We start from the raw sequence: 22,667 nt of genomic DNA, 5'->3' as shown, positions 1-22,667 counted from the left end.
TTTATGCAGCCCTAGCCACACCTCCCCTGGCTATGATTGACAGAGCCTGCATGAAAAAAAAAATGGTTTCACTTTCAAACAGATGTAATTTACCTTAAAATATTGTATCTCAATCTCTAAATTGAACTTTAATCACATACAGGAGGCTATTGCAGGGTCTAGCAAGCTATTAACATAGCAGGGGATAAGAAAATCTTAATTAAACAGAACTTGCAATAAAGAAAGCCTAAATAGGGCTCTCTTTACAGGAAGTGTTTATGGAAACTGTGCAAGTCACATGCAGGGAGGTGTGACTAGGGTTCCTAAACAAAGGGATTTAACTCCTATATGGCAGAGGATTGAGCAGTGAGGCTGCAGGGGCATGTTCTATACACCAAAACTGCTTCATTAAGCAAAAGTTGTTCAAGTGACTATAGTGTCCCTTTAACCCTCCCAACCACAGGTCTTAAAAACACAGCACCTACTCTCCTACTACTGTTCTCACTTCTATTTTTCACTTTCTCTCTCACTTCCCTCATCATTAAAATCTCTATCGTTTTACTTACCTGTTCCTGCTAACACCATCTTCATTGCTCCCTCTCTGCTTCCCTCATCTCTGTATTCATCACACACACTTTACTCATATTTATCCAGCCTTTTTCCACACACCCCTCCTAAATACCATAAATACAAGCTCTCATCACCAACATTTAAATCTTACTCCCACCTTCTCTTCCTTTCCATCCTACTCCTCCTAGCAGCAGGTGATGTCTCTCCAAACCCTGGTCCCTCCACTACTCAGCCACCTGGTACAAACACCAGAAACCACAACAACCTAATACCCATTCCACATAATTCTCACTGTAATTCCTCTTTTAAAGCTGCCCTCTGGAATGCACGCTATGTGTGCAGCACCTTTAAATCTACTTCCATCCATGACCTATTTATCTCACACTCCCTAAACCTACTTACACTAACAGAAACATGGCTCTCTCCCTTTGATACTGCTACCCCTGCCTCACTGTCCTTTGGTGGTCTTCACTTTACCCACAATCCAAGACAAGCGGAGATTAAAGGTGGCGGTGTAGGTTTTCTTCTCTCACCCCACTGCTCCTTTAAAACCCTTCCCTCTCTTTCCCATCATTTGAAATTCATTCAATTCGCCTTTTCAAACCCTTCTCTGCTAACATTGCCGTCCCACTGGTTCCCCTCTCCTCTACCTTGACCACTTTGCTGCCTGGCTACCCTACTTCATCTCTTCCAACATTCCACCCCTAATTCTTGGAGACTTCAATATTCCCATTAACCCACCTTTAACCCCAGCAGCCTCTAAACTACTTTCAATAACTTCCTCCCTTGGACTATTGCAGTGGGCTAATTCTCCCAACCATGTAGCTGGCAATACCCTCAACCTTATTTTCTCTTATTCATGTACTCTCCAGGTATGGAGGCTGTGTGGACATTTTTTTTATTAAAAAAAAATTATTTGTGACAAATAGGGAACACTGAAATAATAGTCGATCCCCCAGTGAAACATAATTGGGGTTGTAACACGGCCAAATGAAGGGCGACACACGCACTACCTAACCTAAATGGATGGAAGGACCAGCCCGATCACTAACAAAAAGGAACACTTGGGCTGCCCTCCCCATACATCTGCCACGAACATACATTGAAACAAACAAACAAAAAATAATAATACCTGCAATACAGACAAATAATACAACACAGGTAATAAATCAGCGCATATAACACAAAAGGACCTACGAGTCCGAATGCAGGTGGGTGGGTGGGGGAAGGGGGGCCTCGGAGGGGGTGCCTGGACGGGTGGCGCGGGTGGAGGGATGGGGGAGATAAGCTACACCCCACAGGTGAACATACTATGCCTTCTATTTGAGGCCTGCGAGCCAAAAAGATATGCATCCAATCATGGACCTGTGAGTCCACTATAGGTTACAGATGGTAGCGGGGCAATACGGTTAACTGAATGTGATCACCTCTACACTTTTCTTTGTTTTTATTTTGTTTTCTCTATTTTATTGTTTCTCTCATCCTACTGCATTGTTGCAAATTAAACCTGCATGATTGCTGTTATGAAACAAAAGACAAAATAGTAATAAAAACTAAATTTACAAAAAAACATCTACTGTAATACCTTTCCTGAAAAAAATATCTCTTGACCCATCCTCCCCCTCTAACTATTGTCCCATATCCCTGCTCCCTTTCTCATCAAAGCTTTTGGAAAGACTTGTCTTTACCCGTGTGTCTCACTTCCTTAATTCCAACTCTCTCCTTGACCCTCTTCAGTCTTGCTTCCGCCCTCTCCACTCTACTGAGACTGCTCTTATCAAAGTGACTAATGACCTAATCTCCGCTAAATCCAAAGGTCACTACTCCATATTAATTCTCCTTGACCTCTCTGCTGCCTTTGACACCGTTGATCATGCTCTCCTACTTCAAACTCTTCAATCGCTCGGTCTCTGTGACTCTGTCTTCTCCTGGTTTTCCTCCTATCTCTCCCAACGCTAATTCAGTATCTCCTTTTCCAAGGATACCTCCTCCCCTCGTCCTGTCTCGGTTGGAGTTCCCCAAGGCTCTGTCCTTGGTCCCCTTCTATTTTCTCTTTATACTGCCTCTCTTGGTAAACTTATTGCCTCTTTTGGATTCCACTACCACCTGTACGTTGATGACACTCAGATATACCTCTCCTACCCGAACCTCTCCCCTGCCGTTCTGCAACGTGTCACTGCTTGCCTTTCTTCCATCTTTGGCTGGATGTCCTCACGCTTTCTGAAACTTAACCTCTCTAAAACTGAACTCCTTGTCTTTCCTCCTCCTAATACTGATCCTCCTCTCTCGCTCTCCCTTCAAGTCAGTGATATCCACATAAGTCCATCCCTGCAAGCGCGCTGTCTTGGCGTCATACTTGACTCTGGTCTCACCTTTGAGTCTCACATCCAATTTGTTGCCAAGTCCTGTAGGTTCCAACTCAAAAACATAGCCCGCATCCGCCCCTTTCTTACGCAAGATGCTACCAAGGAGCTTGTCCATGCTCTAGTAATTTCCCGCATGGATTTCTGTAACCCTCTCCTGATTGGTCTCCCCAACAGCCGTATTGCCCCGCTACCATCTGTAATGAATGCTGCAGCTAGACTGATTTTCCTCTCTAGTCGATCCTCTCACACCTCACCCCTCTGCCAGTCCTCCCTGTATCCTATAGGAGTCAATCCAAAGTGCTAACCCATACATTTAAAGCACTGAACAATTCTAGACCCTCTTACATCTCTTCACTGATCCATAGGTATGCCCCTCCTCGTACCCTCCGCTCTGCCCGTGACCACCTCCTGACCGCTGCTCGCACCCATACGGCCAACTCGCGCTTGCAGGACCTCTCGCGGGTGGCTCCTCTCCTATGGAATAGCTTGCCTACTGCCATCAAACTCTCCCCTAGTCTTCAATCATTTAAGAAGGGCCTCAAAAACTTGAACTTGATGGATGCAAGTCTCTTTCTGCCTATGTAACTATCTACTAAACAGCTGAAAGAGGAACATAAGACAAGCCCCTTTTCCTAAATTTGCTCTTTCGGTTACTTAATAGATTAGTCCCTAATTTGCTATCAATATGAAAATGAATGTATATGAAAATGTTTGTCTCAGTTTGTTAAGAAAACGTTTGTTTCCGGTAATTTCATATGTTGCCAAGTTTGGAAGCTTCTGAAATTCAGACAAAATTCAGTTTGTCTAATAATGAATGAACATATCTAGTGTCTAGGCATGGTGGTGGTGATAGTGGAGGAAGTCCAATCTTACTACAAACCATATGTGAGCATCACAGGAGGACTACGAGGGCTGGAGTAAGAGAAAAGGGGGCTTCACACACCATCTTCGACAGGATGTCTGCACGTGGTTTGCACGTGGTCTGCACGTGATTAACCAAAGAATTTGGGGACAGCAGAGGGAAATTTTGCCAACTTTTTCCTTTCATTTTTAGATGAATCCCCCTTCAACCTAAAATGACTCCTGATCCCTTTATTTCATTTATACAAGATAGAGAAAGGAAAGAGATTACAATCATTACTATCAGTACAATCATTATAAATTCCTATTTTTTAATTTTTTATTTTTTTTTATCTAATTTTGACAACTCAGGCATTGCAAAAATGTTATTGTGTACCCATTAGGCAAGGCAATCTTATAAACGTTTTTGCATGCCAGCACAGTCACATGCACCTTTTTCCTGCTATTTTGGCTGACAACTTCTTTCAATACTAAAATTCGGCTAAACCAAACCATGGCATGGACTAAATTCTGTTCTGAGTTTTCTTTTCACCATGCTTAAGTCTATTGGTGTTTACTATTATAACAAGCATTACGGTTACTTACTATAGGTCTTTTTAATATAAAGAAATTAGTAACATTTAGCATTATATTGTAGAGCATCTTGGTATTTTACTCGTTGTATTGGCATGCTAGAAAATAGTGTTTGTTAATGGCTATACTGATTACATGCCCAGATGACTGTTTTCTAAGTTCGCTTTGGCATTTGGCATTTTCTTACAAGCACCAGTCTTTAAAACACCTAAACTGACCTTACTTCTGAGAATGGATAGATAGCTTTTGTTCTGTGCATACCTCTCCTATATTATCTATAGAAGTCTGCTGGTATGTTAACCTCAACATTAGTTCTTAACAATATATGTATAGATTTACAACACAACCCACTACGGAACCCTTAGCTCAGGGACTCAGAAGCAGCAGATAGGAGGCCTGCGCACCCTTATGATGTGGTACACTTATTTATGTCTATACTGTTGGTGCTATATCCAACTCCTCTTTTTGTTATATGTTGTCTTTGCCCTGTTATTCCCATTTGGAGCCTGGATAGGAGACTGAATGTCGCTAGCCCTGGCTGTCAGCCGCCTTCTATAGGCAATGTTGGACTGTGCCCTGTTGGCACCTGAGTTTTCTGGCCTGGACTTGGCCTAGAAGCGCACACTTCTACAGACACGAGGGTGCCTCCACTTCGTAATTCCTACCTCACATTCAGCTTGCTTGAATTGCACTTGGCATTAAATTCAGTCAAACATTTAAAAAAAATAAAAAATAAAAAAATCTGAAAACAGTCTTAATTTTGCACTTCTTTTTCCAGTATAATTAGATTGAGGCATGTGTTACCCATGAGATCCTTTATTGTGAAAATGGTGGGTCATAAGATGTAGTAAGGGAAGAGCAATACAATAATAGAGATGAGTGAAAAGAGAAATATGTTTTTTTTGTTTTGTTTTTTTTAAAAAAGAGGATTAAATAGATATAGGAAACATATAGTAATATCATGACTATGCAATAGCTTTACCTGTCTTGACTGTTCTTAATGAAGATGGTGAGCTTTCTTTTGTACTACTAGAGACTGTAAGGTAAAAATAAACAGAAAATAAATAGCTTGAAAGTGGAATATAAAGTTGCATTGCAAGAAAAGACAAATATTTTTGAAACTGAATTACAATATTGAACCGTGTTTATATCATATCATTTTCCTTTGTAGATCCCATGGGCTTATCCACCAATGCTTGTTTATATTGGTTAACCACGATTTACCCTGAACTGTAATATTATTACAAAGTATAAAACCCAGAGACGTATTAAACTTAAAGGACCACTATAGGCCACTTCATTGAGCTGCCAGGCCCCTCTAGTTTTAACTCTGCATCTGAAAACATAGCAGTTTCTGAGAAACATCTATGTTTCACTGAGGGTTAAACCAGCCTCTAGTGGCTGTCTCACTGATAGGCCATTGGAGGCGCTTCCGCGATTCTCACTGTGAAAATCACAGTGAGAAGACGCTGGACGTCCATAGGAAAGCATTGAGTAATGCCTTCATGTGGGCTGTTGAATGCGTGCTTGGCTCTTGCCGCGCATGTGCATTCGGATCTGACATCGGCAGGGGGTGGAGAGTTCCCCAGCACAGAGGGAGCGCGGCAGGAGAAAGGTGAGTGGCTGAAGGGGTTTTAACCCATTCAGCCCAGCGGGAGGGTGGCTCTGAGGGTGCGGGGGACCTAATGACCCTATTATGAGTTTGTTTTCCTGGCATTGTAGTGCTCCTTTAAGTTTTGTCAATTGCATAGTTGTAGATTCTACAGTTATCAAATAATGTTCATCTACAAGTTTAAATGTAACATATTCAAAACAAACAGTTAACCTCAAGTGGGTCAGTGTGAAAACGTTCCCACTATTTGGTAAGAGTGTAGCGCTTACAGGTATAATGCCAAAGTGCTCAAATATATAAATATACACTTACCACTCAGGGTAATGACAAAAGGTATACATGCAAAAAAGGAAAAAACTAAAGGGCACACCTCTTTCTGTGTTGTTTCTATTAAATGTAACATATTGGTGCTATGTACCATGTCCTGCCCATGCTTTTTCTCCCAAATTAAAAACAAAAGTAATTTGCAATTACACATAACTGACAATATGCTGAAAATATTTGCAATTGTACTAGAGGATAACCAAGAAACCATTGTTATAGTGTGTGTACTTATTTTGTTCCAGGAAACAGAATATACACCATGATACATTTTGCAAAATTTGCTTCAAACGCTGCTAGAAAAGCAAACATGTGTTGTTACAGTTTGATTGGTTGGAAGTGGAATATTTCTATAAGAAACAATATCTTTGCAGGAAGGAAAATCAGCTGTCAGCTGACATTGATTCACAACTGCTATCCATCCCTTCCCTCTCCTGTCCCTCACTGGCCATCTCCACATATAACACTACCCTCACATCTGCCTTGAACACTGCAGCCCCACTCCAAACATGCACCTCGAGGAGGACACAACCCCAACCTTGGCATAATAAATCAACACGCTATCTGCAGAGTTGCTCTCGTTGTGCTGAACGCTCCAGGAGGAAGTCCCGCATCCAGGCAGACTTTCTCCATTATAGATTCATATTGCTTTCATACAGCACAGCCCTTGCCCTCGCCAAACAGTCATACTTTTCCTCTCTCATTAGTTCATGCTCCCGCAATCCCAGACGTCTCTTTGACACCTTTAATTCCCTTCTTTGCCCTGCTGTGGCCACCCCCCAAACTAACCTTACAGCTGATAGCTTTGCATGCTACTTTACCGACAAGATTGAACAGCTAAGGAAACAATTCTCCCCTCCTTGCCGTTCTCTTTCTCAACCACACATAAATCATGCTCTCCCTACCCTCCAGACTTTCTCCCCAGCTACTGAACAAGAGGTGGCTGCGCTTCTCCATTCCTCTCACCCCACCACTTGCCTGCTCGTTCCTGTCCCATCTCACCTCATCAGATCTCTCTACCCTTGTCTTGTGCCTACCCTAACACACATCTTTAACTGCTCTCTCTCTTCTGGCACTGTTCCTGCTGACCTTAAACATGCCACTGTATTTTGTCCTCACCCTACCTCAGGGACTAGCACTCACAAGGGACCAAACCACATTCAAAAATACATGCCTGCAACCAGCCCCAGCCCCACACGGAGTGTCCCTACTCTACTCCCTGCTCCAAACCGAGACCCCACAAGAGAAACCCCAGTTTATGGGAAAATGGGAGACGGCACTAGAGAACACATTCTCGGACACAGAGTGGGAAACCATGTGTTATTTCACACATCACTGCTCAGTACACAGCAAAACACAGGAAACGTCTTTTAAGGTACTAACACACTGGTACAGGACACCGCATCTCCTCCACAAAATAGATCCGGCCCACCCCGAGCTATGCTGGAGGTGTGACAAGGAACTAGGCACCACAAAACACATCTGGTGGGATTGCAAGATGATCAAGCCATACTGGGAGGGGATACACAAAATATTGGAGATGTTCTCTGACGCACCCCCCCTCCCCCCCGGAACCGGACACAATTCTGCTACACCATACAACTGTCCCCAGGTCAAAATACAAAAAATCCATGACTATTAGAATATTAAACGTAGCAAAACAGGTCCTTCCCCAACTGTGGAAACAAAAGATAACAACGTCACCAAAAATCTGTTTCAACCAAATGGAGGAACTCAGATCAATAGAGGAACTGAATCTGACAGCCACGACCACTCCTACGGCTTACACAGACATATGGACACACTGGATCCTAGAGACAGGAAAGGACGAATTCCAAACTAAGCTCCGATACGACAACCACCCTGACGCTGACCAGTAGAAACCACAGACAGAAACAAAAATCCTAGACGACGCTAGACTAACGACCTGTCCAGATACCACAAAGCATCCCCCTCCATTCCCGCAGCAGCGCCTTCGCTGGTATCCCCCTACCCCCCTGGCGCTGTGCCTAACAAATCAAATAACTGGGCAGGATAATGGAGTAATTACCCCCAGCCATTCCGTAGGCCCGAGATACCGAGAGGCGAAAGTGACAAATAGGGAACACGGAAATCATAGTCGATCCCCCAGTGAAACACAATTGGGGTTGTAACACGGCCAAATGAAGGGCGACACACGCACTACCTAACCTAAATGGATGGAAGGACCAGCCTGATCCCTAACAAAAAGGAACATTTGGGCTGCCCTCCCCGTACATCTGCCACGAACATACATTGAAACAAAAAAATAATAATAATAATACCTGCAATACAGACAAATAATAAAACACAGGTAATAAATCAGCGCATATAACACAAAAGGACCTACGAGTCCGAATGCAGGTGGGTGGGTGGGGGAAGGGGAGCCTCGGAGGGGGTGCCTGGACGGGTGGTGCGGGTGGGGGGATGGGGGGAGATAAGCTACACCCCACAGGTGAACATACTATGCCTTCTATTTGAGGCCTGCAAGCCAAAAAGCTATGCGTCCAATCATGGACCTGTGAGTCCACTATAGGTTAACTGAATGTGATCACCTCTACACTTTTCTTTGTTTTTATTTAGTTTTCTCTATTTTATTGTTTCTCTCCTCCTACTGCATTGTTGCAAATTAAACCTGCATGATTGCTGTTATGAAACAAAAGACAAAATAGTAATAAAAACTAAATTTACAAAAAAAAAACATCCACTGAAATACCTATCCTGAAAAAAACATCTCTTGACCCATCCTCCCCCTTTAACTATTGTCCTATATCCCTGCTCCCTTTCTCATCAAAGCTTTTGGAAAGACTTGTCTTTACCCGTGTGTCTCACTTCCTTAATTCCAACTCTCTCCTTGACCCTCTTCAGTCTTGCTTCCGCCCTCTCCACTCTACTGAGACTGCTCTTATCAAAGTGACTAATGACCTAATCTCCGCTAAATCCAAAGGTCACTACTCCATATTAATTCTCCTTGACCTCTCTGCTGCCTTTGACACCGTTGATCATGCTCTCCTACTTCAAACTCTTCAATCGCTCGGTCTCTGTGACTCTGTCTTCTCCTGGTTTTCCTCCTATCTCTCCCAACGCTAGATCAGTATCTCCTTTTCCAAGGATACCTCCTCCCCTCGTCCTGTCTTGGTTGGAATTCCCCAAGGCTCTGTCCTTGGTCCCCTTCTATTTTCTCTTTATACCGCCTCTCTTGGTAAACTTATTGCCTCTTTTGGATTCCACTACCACCTGTATGCTGTTGACACTCAGATATACCTCTCCTCCCCGGACCTCTCCACGTTCTGCAACGTGTCACTACTTGCCTTTCTTCCATCTCTGACTGGATGTCCTCACGCTTTCTGAAACTTAACCTCTCTAAAACTGAACTCCTTGTCTTTCCTCCTCCTAATACTGATCCTCCTCTCTCGCTCTCCCTTCAAGTCAGTGATATCCACATAAGTCCATCCCTGCAAGTGCGCTGTCTTAGTGTCATACTTGACTCTGGTCTCACTTTTGAGTCTCACATCCAGTTTGTTGCCAAGTCTTGTAGGTTCCAACTCAAAAACATAGCCCGCATCCGCCCCTTTCTTATGCAAGGTGCTACCAAGGAGCTTGTCCATGCTCTAGTAATTTCCCGCATGGATTTCTGTAACCCTCTCCTGATTGGTCTCCCCAAAATCCGTATTGCCCCGCTACCGTCTGTAATGAATGCTGCAGCTAGACTGATTTTCCTCTCTAGTCGGTCCTCTCACACCTCACCCCTCTGTGAGTCCTCCCTGTATCCTATAGGAGTCAATTCAAAGTGCTAACCCATACATTTAAAGCACTGAACAATTCTAGACCCTCTTATATCTCTTCACTGATCCATAGGTATGCCCCTCCTCGTACCCTCCGCTCTGCCCGTGACCACCGCCTGACCGCTGCTCGCACCCGTACGGCCAACTCGCGCTTGCAGGACCTCTCGCGGGCGGCTCCTCTCCTATGGTATAGCTTGCCTACTGCCATCAGACTCTACCCTAGTCTTCAATCATTTAAGAAGGGCCTTAAAACCCATCTCTTCAGGAAAGCTTATGGCCTCCCACAGTAATCTCTACCTTACATACCTGTCTCTTGCTCTCTCCTATGGGACAGTGCTTTGCTCTCTCGTCCAGCTCTGCTTCACTCCTACTTGATATTTCCTGTCCTAATGTTTCTAATACCCCACCTCATTTGAGCAGGGTCCTCTTCAACCTATTGTTCCTGTAAGTTTTCTTGTAATTGTCCTATTTATTGTTACATCCCCCCTCTCAAAATATTGTAAAGCGCTACGGAATCTGTTGGCGCTATATAAATGGCAATAATAATAATTGCAACAATGACTGAGGCTTGGAGGTGGAACAGCTCAAGTTGACATTTCCGGAGACATTACGGTAGAAATGTAGCTCTCGATGTATGTGACCAATAAGGACATATGGCCAAAATTCAGGTGTCCCAAGAATTAAAGAGGTGGGGCTGCCCAGGTTGTGTGAATGATCAGTACATCTAAGATATTTTGGTTGCAAAATTAGCTAGTATATAATCATGGATTGACCAATGACAGTGGAGCTTTGCCCTAAGATTACGGGCATGGGAATGCCCTTGGCAGGGAGTTGGGGTCTGTGTGTATGTCAGAACATTTATTAAAACCCAGAATGAATAGTTAGAATATAAACTCAGAATATGTAGAATATTACATATTCTATGTTCCTGTTTATATACTGGGTATGAATGTTTAATGGGTTAAAAAGAACAGATAGTAGTTTTCTGTTTTATACCATGATCTCTGGAATATGGTGATTGAGGGTCTTGTCCTTGGCTAGTGCTTTAGTTAAAGGTAATGATGTCATTTGGTCTATAAAAGAACAGTATTATTATTATTATTATTATTATTATATTATTTATAGAGCGCTGTCAAATTCCGCAGCGCTTTACAATAGGTGGACGAACAGACATGTAGTTGTAACCAGACAAGTTGGACACACAGGGACAGAGGGGTTGAGGGCCCTGCTCAATGAGCTTACATGCTAGAGGGAGTGGGGTAATATGACACAAAAGGTAAGGATAGTATTAGACTAGTGACAGTTGCAGAGGAGGAATCAGTTGGGAGCTATTAAGAGTTTAATTGATACGCTTTTATGAAGAAGTGGGTTTTTAATGATTTTTTGAAGGAGTGGAGACTGGGTGAGCATCTAACGGAGGAGGGAAGCGAGTTCCACAGGAACGGTGCAGCCCTCGAGAAGTCTTGAAGGCGAGCATCAGAGGTGGGAGTATGGACAGAAGATAGACGTAAGTCTTCAGCAGATCGTAAGGGCCTAGATGGGACATACTTGTGTATAAGGGAGGATAGATAGGTGGGAGCAGCATTATGTAGACATTTCAAAGCAAGAACCAGAATTTTAAATTGAGCTCTATATTTTATAGGAAGCCAATGTAGGGACTGACAGAAGGGTGAGGCATGGGAGGTGCGGGCGGACAGGAAGATGAGCCTCGCCGCCGCATTCATTATGGACTGTAACAGCGCAAGTTGGGAGCACGTAAGACCACTGAAAAGCGGATTACAGTAGACAAAGGACCACGCTTTCTATTCATATGTGCCCCTGACTTGCTGATACAAAGACGATTACTGACCACCAAAGATCCCTTTTTTTCTAACATCATTAAGAAGTACCATCTGTTAAGTTTTTACATATGGATTTCTGTTTGATTTTGGAGTAGAATAAATTTTCATAAAGAACGTCAGATTGCGTTTTCTTCTTTTTAAAGAAAAGGACAAATTCAAACCTTTAGCAAACTGGTGTGCTGGTAAAAATTGCTGCCAAACCAATATAGTGGTGTTCAAAGTCAGAGGACATTACTTTCCATGCCCAGCACAACAGGAGAAAAATCCCCCCCCCCCCAAAAAAAAAAAATTCTACTAAATAGCGCCATAATTTGGTATCCTAAGTATGGGAAACCCACATCAGGGTACCTTATTAGAAGACCTATCCTTAAATGAGCTTCTTGATCCAAGGAGAGATCTGACTGTCATACTGGGATCAAGAAGGAATTTTTTCCTAGTTTGTTGCAAAATTGGAAGTGCTTCAAACTGGGTTTTTTTATTTGCCTTCTTTTGGATTAACAGCAAAAAAAGACATGAGGAAAGCTGAACTTGATGGATGCAAGTCTCTTTCTGCCTATGTAACTATCTACTAAACAGCTGAAAGAGGAACATAAGACAAGCCCCTTTTCCTAAATTTGCTCTTTCGGTTACTTAATAGATTAGTCCCTAATTTGCTATCAATATGAAAATGAATGTATATGAAAATGTTTGTCTCAGTTTGTTAAGAAAACGTTTGTTTCCGGTAATTTCATATGTTGCCAAGTTTGGAAGCTTCTGAAATTCAGACAAAATTCAGTTTGTCTAATAATGAATGAATATATCTAGTGTCTAGGCATGGTGGTGGTGATAGTGGAGGAAGTCCAACCTTACTACAAACCATATGTGAGCATCACAGGAGGACTACGAGGGCTGGAGTAAGAGAAAAGGGGGCTTCACACACCATCTTCGACAGGATGTCTGCACGTGGTTTAATTCCATTTTAGAGATTAACCAAAGAATTTGGGGACAGCAGAGGGAAATTTTGCCAACTTTTTCCTTTCATTTTTAGATGAATCCCCCTTCAACTTAAAATGACTCCTGATCCCTTTATTTCATTTATACAAGATAGAGAAAGGAAAGAGATTACAATCATTACTATCAGTACAATCATAAAAAATTCCTACCGTTTTTGTTTTTTTAATCTAATTTTGACAACTCAGAACTGGCATTGCAAAAATGTTATTGTGTACCCATTAGGCAAGGCAATCTTATAAACGTTTTTGCATGCCAGCACAGTCACATGCACCTTTTTCCTGCTATTTTGGCTGACAACTTCTTTTAATACTAAAATTCGGCTAAACCAAACCATGGCATGAACTAAATTCTGTTCTGAGTTTTCTTTTCACCATGCTTAAGTCTATTGGTGTTTACTATTATAACAAGCATTACGGTTACTTACTATAGGTCTTTTTGTTATAAAGAAATTAGTAACATTTAGCATTATATTGTAGAGCATCTTGGTATTTTACTCGTTGTATTGGCATGCTAGAAAATAGTGTTTGTTAATGGCTATACTGATTACATGCCCAGATGACTGTTTTCTAAGTTCGCTTTGGCCTTTGGCATTTGGCATTTTCTTACAAGCACCAGTCTTTAAAACACCTAAACTGACCTTACTTCTGAGAATGGATAGATAGCTTTTGTTCTGTGCATACTTCTCCTATATTATCTATAGAAGTGTGCTGGTATGTTAACCTCAACATTAGTTCTTAACAATATATGTATAGATTTACAACACAGCCCACTACGGAACCCTTAGCTCAGGGACTCAGAAGCAGCAGATAGGAGGCCTGCGCACCCCTATGATGTGGTACACTTATTTATGTCTATAATGTTGGTGCTATATCCAACTCCTCTTTTTGTTATATGTTGTCTTTGCCCTGTTATTCCCATTTGGAGCCTGGATAGGAGACTGAATGTCGCTAGCCCTGGCTGTCAGCCGCCTTCTATAGGCAACGTTGGACTGTGCCCTGTTGGCACCTGAGTTTTCTGGCCTGGACTTGGCCTAGCAGCGCACACTTCTACAGACACGAGGGTGCCCCCACTTCATAATTCCTACCTCACATTCAGCTTGCTTGAATTGCACTTGGCATTAAATTCAGTCAAACATTTAAAAAAATTAAAAATTAAAAAATCTGAAAACAGTTAATTTTGCACTTCTTTTTCCAGTATAATTAGATCGAGGCATGTGTTACCCATGAGATCCTTTATTGTGAAAATGGTGGGTCATAAGATGCAGTAAGGGAAGAGCAATACAATAATAGAGATGAGTGAAAAGAGAAATATGTTTTTTTTTTTTTTTTTTTTTTTAAAAGAGGATTAAATAGATATAGGAAACATATAGTAATATCATGACTATGCAATAGCTTTACCTGTCTTGACTGTTCTTAATGAAGATGGTGAGCTTTCTTTTGTACTACTAGAGACTGTAAGGTAAAAATAAACAGAAAATAAATAGCTTGAAAGTGGAATATAAAGTTGCATTGCAAGAAAAGACAAATATTTTCGAAACTGAATTACAATATTGAACCGTGTTTATATCATATCATTTTCCTTTGTAGATCCCATGGGCTTATCCACCAATGCTTGTTTATATTGGTTAACCACGATTTACCCTGAACTGTAATATTATTACAAAGTATAAAACCCAGAGACGTATTAAACTTAAAGGACCACTATAGGCACCCAGACCACTTCATTGAGCTGCCAGGCCCCTCTAGTTTTAAATCTGCATCTGAAAACATAGCAGTTTCTGAGAAACATCTATGTTTCACTGAGGGTTAAACCAGCCTCTAGTGGCTGTCTCACTGATAGGCCATTGGAGGCGCTTCCGCGATTCTCACTGTGAAAATCACAGTGAGAAGACGCTGGACGTCCATAGGAAAGCATTGAGTAATGCCTTCATGTGTGCTGTTGAATGCGTGCTTGGCTTTTGCCGCGCATGTGCATTCGGATCTGACATCGGCAGGGGGTGGAGAGTTCCCCAGCACAGAGGGAGCGCGGCAGGAGAAAGGTGAGTGGCTGAAGGGGTTTTAACCCATTCAGCCCAGCGGGAGGGTGGCTCTGAGGGTGCGGGGGACCTAATGACCCTATTATGAGTTTGTTTTCCTGGCATTGTAGTGCTCCTTTAAGTTTTGTCAATTGCATAGTTGTAGATTCTACAGTTATCAAATAATGTCCATCTACAAGTTTAAATGTAACATATTCAAAACAAACAGTTAACCTCAAGTGGGTCAGTGTGAAAACTTTCCCACTATTTGGTAAGAGTGTAGCGCTTACAGGTATAATGCCAAAGTGCTCAAATATATAAATATACACTTACCACTCAGGGTAATGGCAAAAGGTATACATGCAAAAAAGGAAAAAACTAAAGGGCACACCTCTTTCTGTGTTGTTTCTATTAAATGTAACATATTGTTGCTATGTACCATGTCCTGCCCATGCTTTTTCTCCCAAATTAAAAACAAAAGTAATTTGCAATTACACATAACTGACAATATGCTGAAAATATTTGCAATTGTACTAGAGGATAACCAAGAAACCATTGTTATAGTGTGTGTACTTATTTTGTTCCAGGAAACAGAATATACACCATGATACATTTTGCAAAATTTGCTTCAAACGCTGCTAGAAAATCAAACATGTGTTGTTACAGTTTGATTGGTTGGAAGTGGAATATTTCTATAAGAAACAATATCTTTGCAGGAACGAAAATCAGCTGTCAGCTGACATTGATTCACAACTGCTATCCATCCCTTCCCTCTCCTGTCCCTCACTGGCCATCTCCACATATAACACTACCCTCACATCTGCCTTGAACACTGCAGCCCCACTCCAAACATGCACCTCGAGGAGGACACAACCCCAACCTTGGCATAATAAATCAACACGCTATCTGCAGAGTTGCTCCCGTTGTGCTGAACGCTCCAGGAGGAAGTCCCGCATCCAGGCAGACTTTCTCCATTATAGATTCATATTGCTTTCATACAGCACAGCCCTTGCCCTCGCCAAACAGTCATACTTTTCCTCTCTCATTAGTTCATGCTCCCGCAATCCCAGACGTCTCTTTGACACCTTTAATTCCCTTCTCTGCCCTGCTGTGGCCACCCCCCAAACTAACCTTACAGCTGATAGCTTTGCATGCTACTTTACCGACAAGATTGAACAGCTAAGGAAACAATTCTCCCCTCCTTGCCGTTCTCTTTCTCAACCACACATAAATCATGCTTTCCCTACCCTCCAGACTTTCTCCCCAGCTACTGAACAAGAGGTGGCTGCGCTTCTCCATTCCTCTCACCCCACCACTTGCCCGCTCGTTCCTGTCCCATCTCACCTCATCAGATCTCTCTCCCCTTGTCTTGTGCCTACCCTAACACACATCTTTAACTGCTCTCTCTCTTCTGGCACTGTTCCTGCTGACCTTAAACATGCCACTGTATTTTGTCCTCACCCTACCTCAGGGACTAGCACTCACAAGGGACCAAACCACATTCAAAAATACATGCCTGCAACCAGCCCCAGCCCCACACGGAGTGTCCCTACTCTACTCCCTGCTCCAAACCGAGACCCCACAAGAGAAACCCCAGTTTATGGGAAAATGGGAGACGGCACTAGAGAACACATTCTCGGACACAGAGTGGGAAACCATGTGTTATTTCACACATCACTGCTCAGTACACAGCAAAACACAGGAAACGTCTTTTAAGGTACTAACACACTGGTACAGGACACCGCATCTCCTCCACAAAATAGATCCGGCCCACCCCGAGCTATGCTGGAGGTGTGACAAGGAACTAGGCACCACAAAACACATCTGGTGGGATTGCAAGATGATCAAGCCATACTGGGAGGGGATACACAAAATATTGGAGATGCTCTCTGACGCACCCCCCCTCCCCCCCAGAACCGGACACAATTCTGCTACACCATACAACCGTCCCCAGGTCAAAATACAAAAAATCCATGACTATTAGAATATTAAACGTAGCAAAACAGGTCCTTCCCCAACTGTGGAAACAAAAGATAACAACGTCACAAAAAATCTGTTTCAACCAAATGGAGGAACTCAGATCAATAGAGGAACTGAATCTGACAGCCACGACCACTCCTACAGCTTACACAGACATATGGACACACTGGATCCTAGAGACAGGAAAGGACGAATTCCAAACTAAGCTCCGATACGACAACCACCCTGACGCTGACCAGTAGAAACCACAGACAGAAACAAAAATCCTAGACGACGCTAAACTAACGACCTGTCCAGATACCACAAAGCATCCCCCTCCATTCCCGCAGCAGAGCCTTCGCTGGTATCCCCCTACCCCCCTGGCGCTGTGCCTAACAAATCAAATAACTGGGCAGGACAATGGAGTAATTACCCCCAGCCATTCCGTAGGCCCGAGAAACCGAGAGGCGAAATTGACAAATAGGGAACACGGAAATCATAGTCGATCCCCCAGTGAAACACAATTGGGGTTGTAACACGGCCAAATGAAGGGCGACACACGCACTACCTAACCTAAATGGATGGAAGGACCAGCCCGATCCCTAACAAAAAGGAACATTTGGGCTGCCCTCCCCGTACATCTGCCACGAACATACATTGAAACAAAAAAAATAATAATAATAATACCTGCAATACAGACAAATAATAAAACACAGGTAATAAATCAGCGCATATAACACAAAAGGACCTACGAGTCCGAATGCAGGTGGGTGGGTAGGGGAAGGGGAGCCTCGGAGGGTGTGCCTGGACGGGTGGTGCGGGTGGGGGGATGGGCGGAGATAAGCTACACCCCACAGGTGAACATACTATGCCTTCTATTTGAGGCCTGCGAGCCAAAAAGCTATGCATCCAATCATGGACCTGTGAGTCCACTATAGGTTAACTGAATGTGATCACCTCTACACTTTTCTTTGTTTTTATTTTGTTTTCTCTATTTTATTGTTTCTCTCCTCCTACTGCATTGTTGCTAATTAAACCTGCATGATTGCTGTTATGAAACAAAAGACAAAATAGTAATAAAAACTAAATTTACAAAAAAAAAAACATCCACTGAAATACCTATCCTGAAAAAAACATCTCTTGACCCATCCTCCCCCTTTAACTATTGTCCTATATCCCTGCTCCCTTTCTCATCAAAGCTTTTGGAAAGACTTGTCTTTACCCGTGTGTCTCACTTCCTTAATTCCAACTCTCTCCTTGACCCTCTTCAGTCTTGCTTCCGCCCTCTCCACTCTACTGAGACTGCTCTTATCAAAGTGACTAATGACCTAATCTCCGCTAAATCCAAAGGTCACTACTCCATATTAATTCTCCTTGACCTCTCTGCTGCCTTTGACACCGTTGATCATGCTCTCCTACTTCAAACTCTTCAATCGCTCGGTCTCTGTGACTCTGTCTTCTCCTGGTTTTCCTCCTATCTCTCCCAACGCTAATTCAGTATCTCATTTTCCAAGGATACCTCCTCCCCTCGTCCTGTCTTGGTTGGAATTCCCCAAGGCTCTGTCCTTGGTCCCCTTCTATTTTCTCTTTATACCGCCTCTCTTGGTAAACTTATTGCCTCTTTTGGATTCCACTACCACCATTATTTATAGAGCGCCGTCAAATTCCGCAGTGCTTTACAATAGGTGGACGAACAGACATGTAGTTGTAACCAGACAAGTTGGACACACAGGGACAGAGGGGTTGAGGGCCCTGCTCATTGAGCTTACATGCTAGAGGGAGTGGGGTAAAATGACACAAAAGGTAAGGATAGTATTAGACTAGTGACAGTTGCAGAAGAGGAATCAGTTGGGAGCTATTAAGAGTTTAATTGATACGCTTTTATGAAGAAGTGGGTTTTTAATGATTTTTTGAAGGAGTGGAGACTGGGTGAGCATCTAACGGAGGAGGGAAGCGAGTTCCACAGGAACGGTGCAGCCCTCGAGAAGTCTTGAAGGCGAGCATCAGAGGTGGGAGTATGGACAGAAGATAGACGTAAGTCTTCAGCAGATCGTAAGGGCCTAGACGGGACATACTTGTGTATAAGGGAGGATAGATAGGTGGGAGCAGCATTATGTAGACATTTCAAAGCAAGAACCAGAATTTTAAATTGAGCTCTATATTTTATAGGAAGCCAATGTAGGGACTGACAGAAGGGTGAGGCATGGGAGGTGCGGGCGGACAGGAAGATGAGCCTCGCCGCCGCATTCATTATGGACTGTAACGGCGCAAGTTGGGAGCACGTAAGACCACTGAGAAGCGGATTACAGTAGACAAAGGACCACGCTTTCTATTCATATGTGCCCCTGACTTGCTGATACAAAGACGATTACTGACCACCAAAGATCCCTTTTTTTCTAACATCATTAAGAAGTACCATCTGTTAAGTTTTTACATATGGATTTCTGTTTGATTTTGGAGTAGAATAAATTTTCATAAAGAACGTCAGATTGCGTTTTCTTCTTTTTAAAGAAAAGGACAAATTCAAACCTTTAGCAAACTGGTGTGCTGGTAAAAATTGCTGCCAAACCAATATAGTGGTTTTCAAAGTCAGAGGACATTACTTTCCATGCCCAGCACAACAGGAGAAAAATTCCCCCCCCCCCCCCCAAAAAAAAATCTACTAAATAGCGCCATAATTTGGTATCCTAAGTATGGGAAACCCACATCAGGGTACCTTATTAGAAGACCTATCCTTAAATGAGCTTCTTGATCCAAGGAGAGATCTGACTGTCATACTGGGATCAAGAAGGAATTTTGTCCTAGTTTGTTGCAAAATTGGAAAGTGCTTCAAACTGGGTTTTTTTCCCTTCTTTTGGATTAACAGCAAAAAAAGACATGAGGAAAGCTGAACTTGATGGATGCAAGTCTCTTTCTGCCTATGTAACTATCTACTAAACAGCTGAAAGAGGAACATAAGACAAGCCCCTTTTCCTAAATTTGCTCTTTCGGTCACTTAATAGATTAGTCCCTAATTTGCTATCAATATGAAAATGAATGTATATGAAAATGTTTGTCTCAGTTTGTTAAGAAAACGTTTGTTTCCGGTAATTTCATATGTTGCCAAGTTTGGAAGCTTCTGAAATTCAGACAAAATTCAGTTTGTCTAATAATGAATGAACATATCTAGTGTCTAGGCATGGTGGTGGTGATAGTGGAGGAAGTCCAACCTTACTACAAACCATATGTGAGCATCACAGGAGGACTACGAGGGCTGGAGTAAGAGAAAAGGGGGCTTCACACACCATCTTCGACAGGATGTCTGCACGTGGTTTAATTCCATTTTAGAGATTAACCAAAGAATTTGGGGACAGCAGAGGGAAATTTTGCCAACTTTTTCCTTTCATTTTTAGATGAATCCCCCTTCAACCTAAAATGACTCCTGATCCCTTTATTTCATTTATACAAGATAGAGAAAGGAAAGAGATTACAATCATTACTATCAGTACAATCATTATAAATTCCTATTTTTTTATTTATTTATTTATTTTTAATCTAATTTTGACAACTCAGAACTGGCATTGCATGCCAGCACAGTCACATGCACCTTTTTCCTGCTATTTTGGCTGACAACTTCTTTCAATACTAAAATTCGGCTAAACCAAACCATGGCATGGACTAAATTCTGTTCTGAGTTTTCTTTTCACCATGCTTAAGTCTATTGGTGTTTACTATTATAACAAGCATTACGGTTACTTACTATAGGTCTTTTTAATATAAAGAAATTAGTAACATTTAGCATTATATTGTAGAGCATCTTGGTATTTTACTCGTTGTATTGGCATGCTAGAAAATAGTGTTTGTTAATGGCTATACTGATTACATGCCCAGATGACTGTTTTCTAAGTTCGCTTTGGCATTTTCTTACAAGCACCAGTCTTTAAAACACCTAAACTGACCTTACTTCTGAGAATGGATAGATAGCTTTTGTTCTTTGCATACTTCTCCTATATTATCTATAGAAGTCTGCTGGTATGTTAACCTCAACATTAGTTCTTAACAATATATGTATAGATTTACAACACAGCCCACTACGGAACCCTTAGCTCAGGGACTCAGAAGCAGCAGTTGGAGGCCTGCGCACCCCTATGATGTGGTACACTTATTTATGTCTATACTGTTGGTGCTATATCCAACTCCTCTTTTTGTTATATGTTGTCTTTGCCCTGTTATTCCCATTTGGAGCCTGGATAGGAGACTGAATGTCGCTAGCCCTGGCTGTCAGCCGCCTTCTATAGGCAACGTTGGACTGTGCCCTGTTGGCACCTGAGTTTTCTGGCCTGGACTTGGCCTAGCAGCGCACACTTCTACAGACACGAGGGTGCCTCCACTTCGTAATTCCTACCTCACATTCAGCTTGCTTGAATTGCACTTGGCATTAAATTCAGTCAAACATTTAAAAAAAATCTGCATTGAGGATTGGACAATGTGTCTTTCCGCATTGAAGGACAGTCATAGACGCTACAGACTGGATATGTGGGAGAGTTTTGCCCACTGACTCCTGCTCCTTATTTTTCATCAATACAAGATAGCAAAAGGAAAAATATTGCAATTAATCATTATGAAACTTAGTCTAACTTCCTATTTTTTTTCTTTTTAATCCAGATATATAAGAATGTTATATCGGCAATTTAGAATTAGCATTTCACAAATGTCCGATATAGTGTAACTATTAGTCAAGGAAATAGTGTAGACATTTTTGCATGTCAACACAGTCATAGGCACCTTTTATTTTTTTTTTGACTGCCGAAATAATTTTGATACTGCAGTTCTGCCAAGCCGAATCGTGGCATGTGCTAAATTCTGCCGTACAGACTTTATTTTGTTTTCAGCCGAAGTGATTCAGAAGAACCAATTGTTTCCGCAATGCTTAAGTCAACTGGCTAGTAGAGGTATGGTGGTTTGCTGCTGTCGTTAAGCTGGTTGAAAATTCATTTAAAAAAAATAAATAAATCTGAAAACAGTTGATAATTATCAACTGATATTGCCAATATAATTAAATTGAAGCTTATGTTTCACATGTGAAAATGATGGGGCATGTAAAGATAGGGGTTAGATGGGGTAAGGGAAGTGGAATGAAAAGTCCTACACACAGATGTCAATGACCCTTGGCTCACTCCCAACAGCATCGTTGTAGAGATGAGTGCGAAGGTAAATAGTGTAAAAAAAGAAATAAATACAGATGCTGGATACACTGGATAATATCATGACTATGCAATCGCTTTACCTGGTTTGACTGTGCTTGATGGAGATGTGTTTACTTCAGCCAAAGTATCTGCAAGGTAAAAATAAACAGAAACTAAATAGCCAGAAATTAAATATAAAGTTACATTGCAAAAAAAAGACAAATACTTTCAAAAACGCATTACAATATTGAACCGTCTCTACATTACATAATAGTCTTTGCAGATCATCTGCACTTATCCACCAATGCTTGTTTATATTGGTTATCCAATATTTACCCTTAACTGTGATATTAAAGGACCACTCTAGTGCCAGGAAAACATACTCGTTTTCCTGGCACTAAAGTGCCCTGAGGGTGCCCCCACCCTCAGGGACCCCCTCCCGCCGGGCTCTGGAAAGGGGAAAGTGTTTAAAACTTACCTTTTTCCAGCGGTGGGCGGGGAGCTCTCCTCCTCTGATCCTCCTCTTCTCCTCCCCGTCGGCTGAATGCGCACGCGCGGCAAGAGCTGCGCGCGCATTCAGCCGGTCACATAGGAAAGCATTCATAATGCT

General features: G+C 42.3%; 1 protein-coding gene across 1 annotated transcript in view; it reads right to left on the bottom strand.

Moving 5' to 3' along the window:
• The window catches only part of CIST1 (colon, intestine and stomach enriched 1), an 88,248-nt gene that overhangs the window by 23,620 nt on the left and 41,961 nt on the right, over positions 1-22,667 (bottom strand). The window contains exons 3-5 of the mRNA XM_063455595.1: positions 22,159-22,206; positions 14,317-14,370; positions 5,332-5,385 (exon numbers count right to left, since the gene is read on the bottom strand). Of these exons, the coding sequence (XP_063311665.1) occupies positions 5,332-5,385; positions 14,317-14,370; positions 22,159-22,206 (156 nt within the window). The remainder of the gene's footprint in view (positions 1-5,331; positions 5,386-14,316; positions 14,371-22,158; positions 22,207-22,667) is intronic.

The sequence above is a fragment of the Pelobates fuscus genome, chromosome 5 (assembly GCF_036172605.1).
Source record: "Pelobates fuscus isolate aPelFus1 chromosome 5, aPelFus1.pri, whole genome shotgun sequence".
NCBI classification, from domain to species: domain Eukaryota; kingdom Metazoa; phylum Chordata; class Amphibia; order Anura; family Pelobatidae; genus Pelobates; species Pelobates fuscus.
The sequence above is the reverse complement of the archived record's forward strand: the minus strand, read 5'-3'. Positions and strand labels throughout refer to the sequence as shown.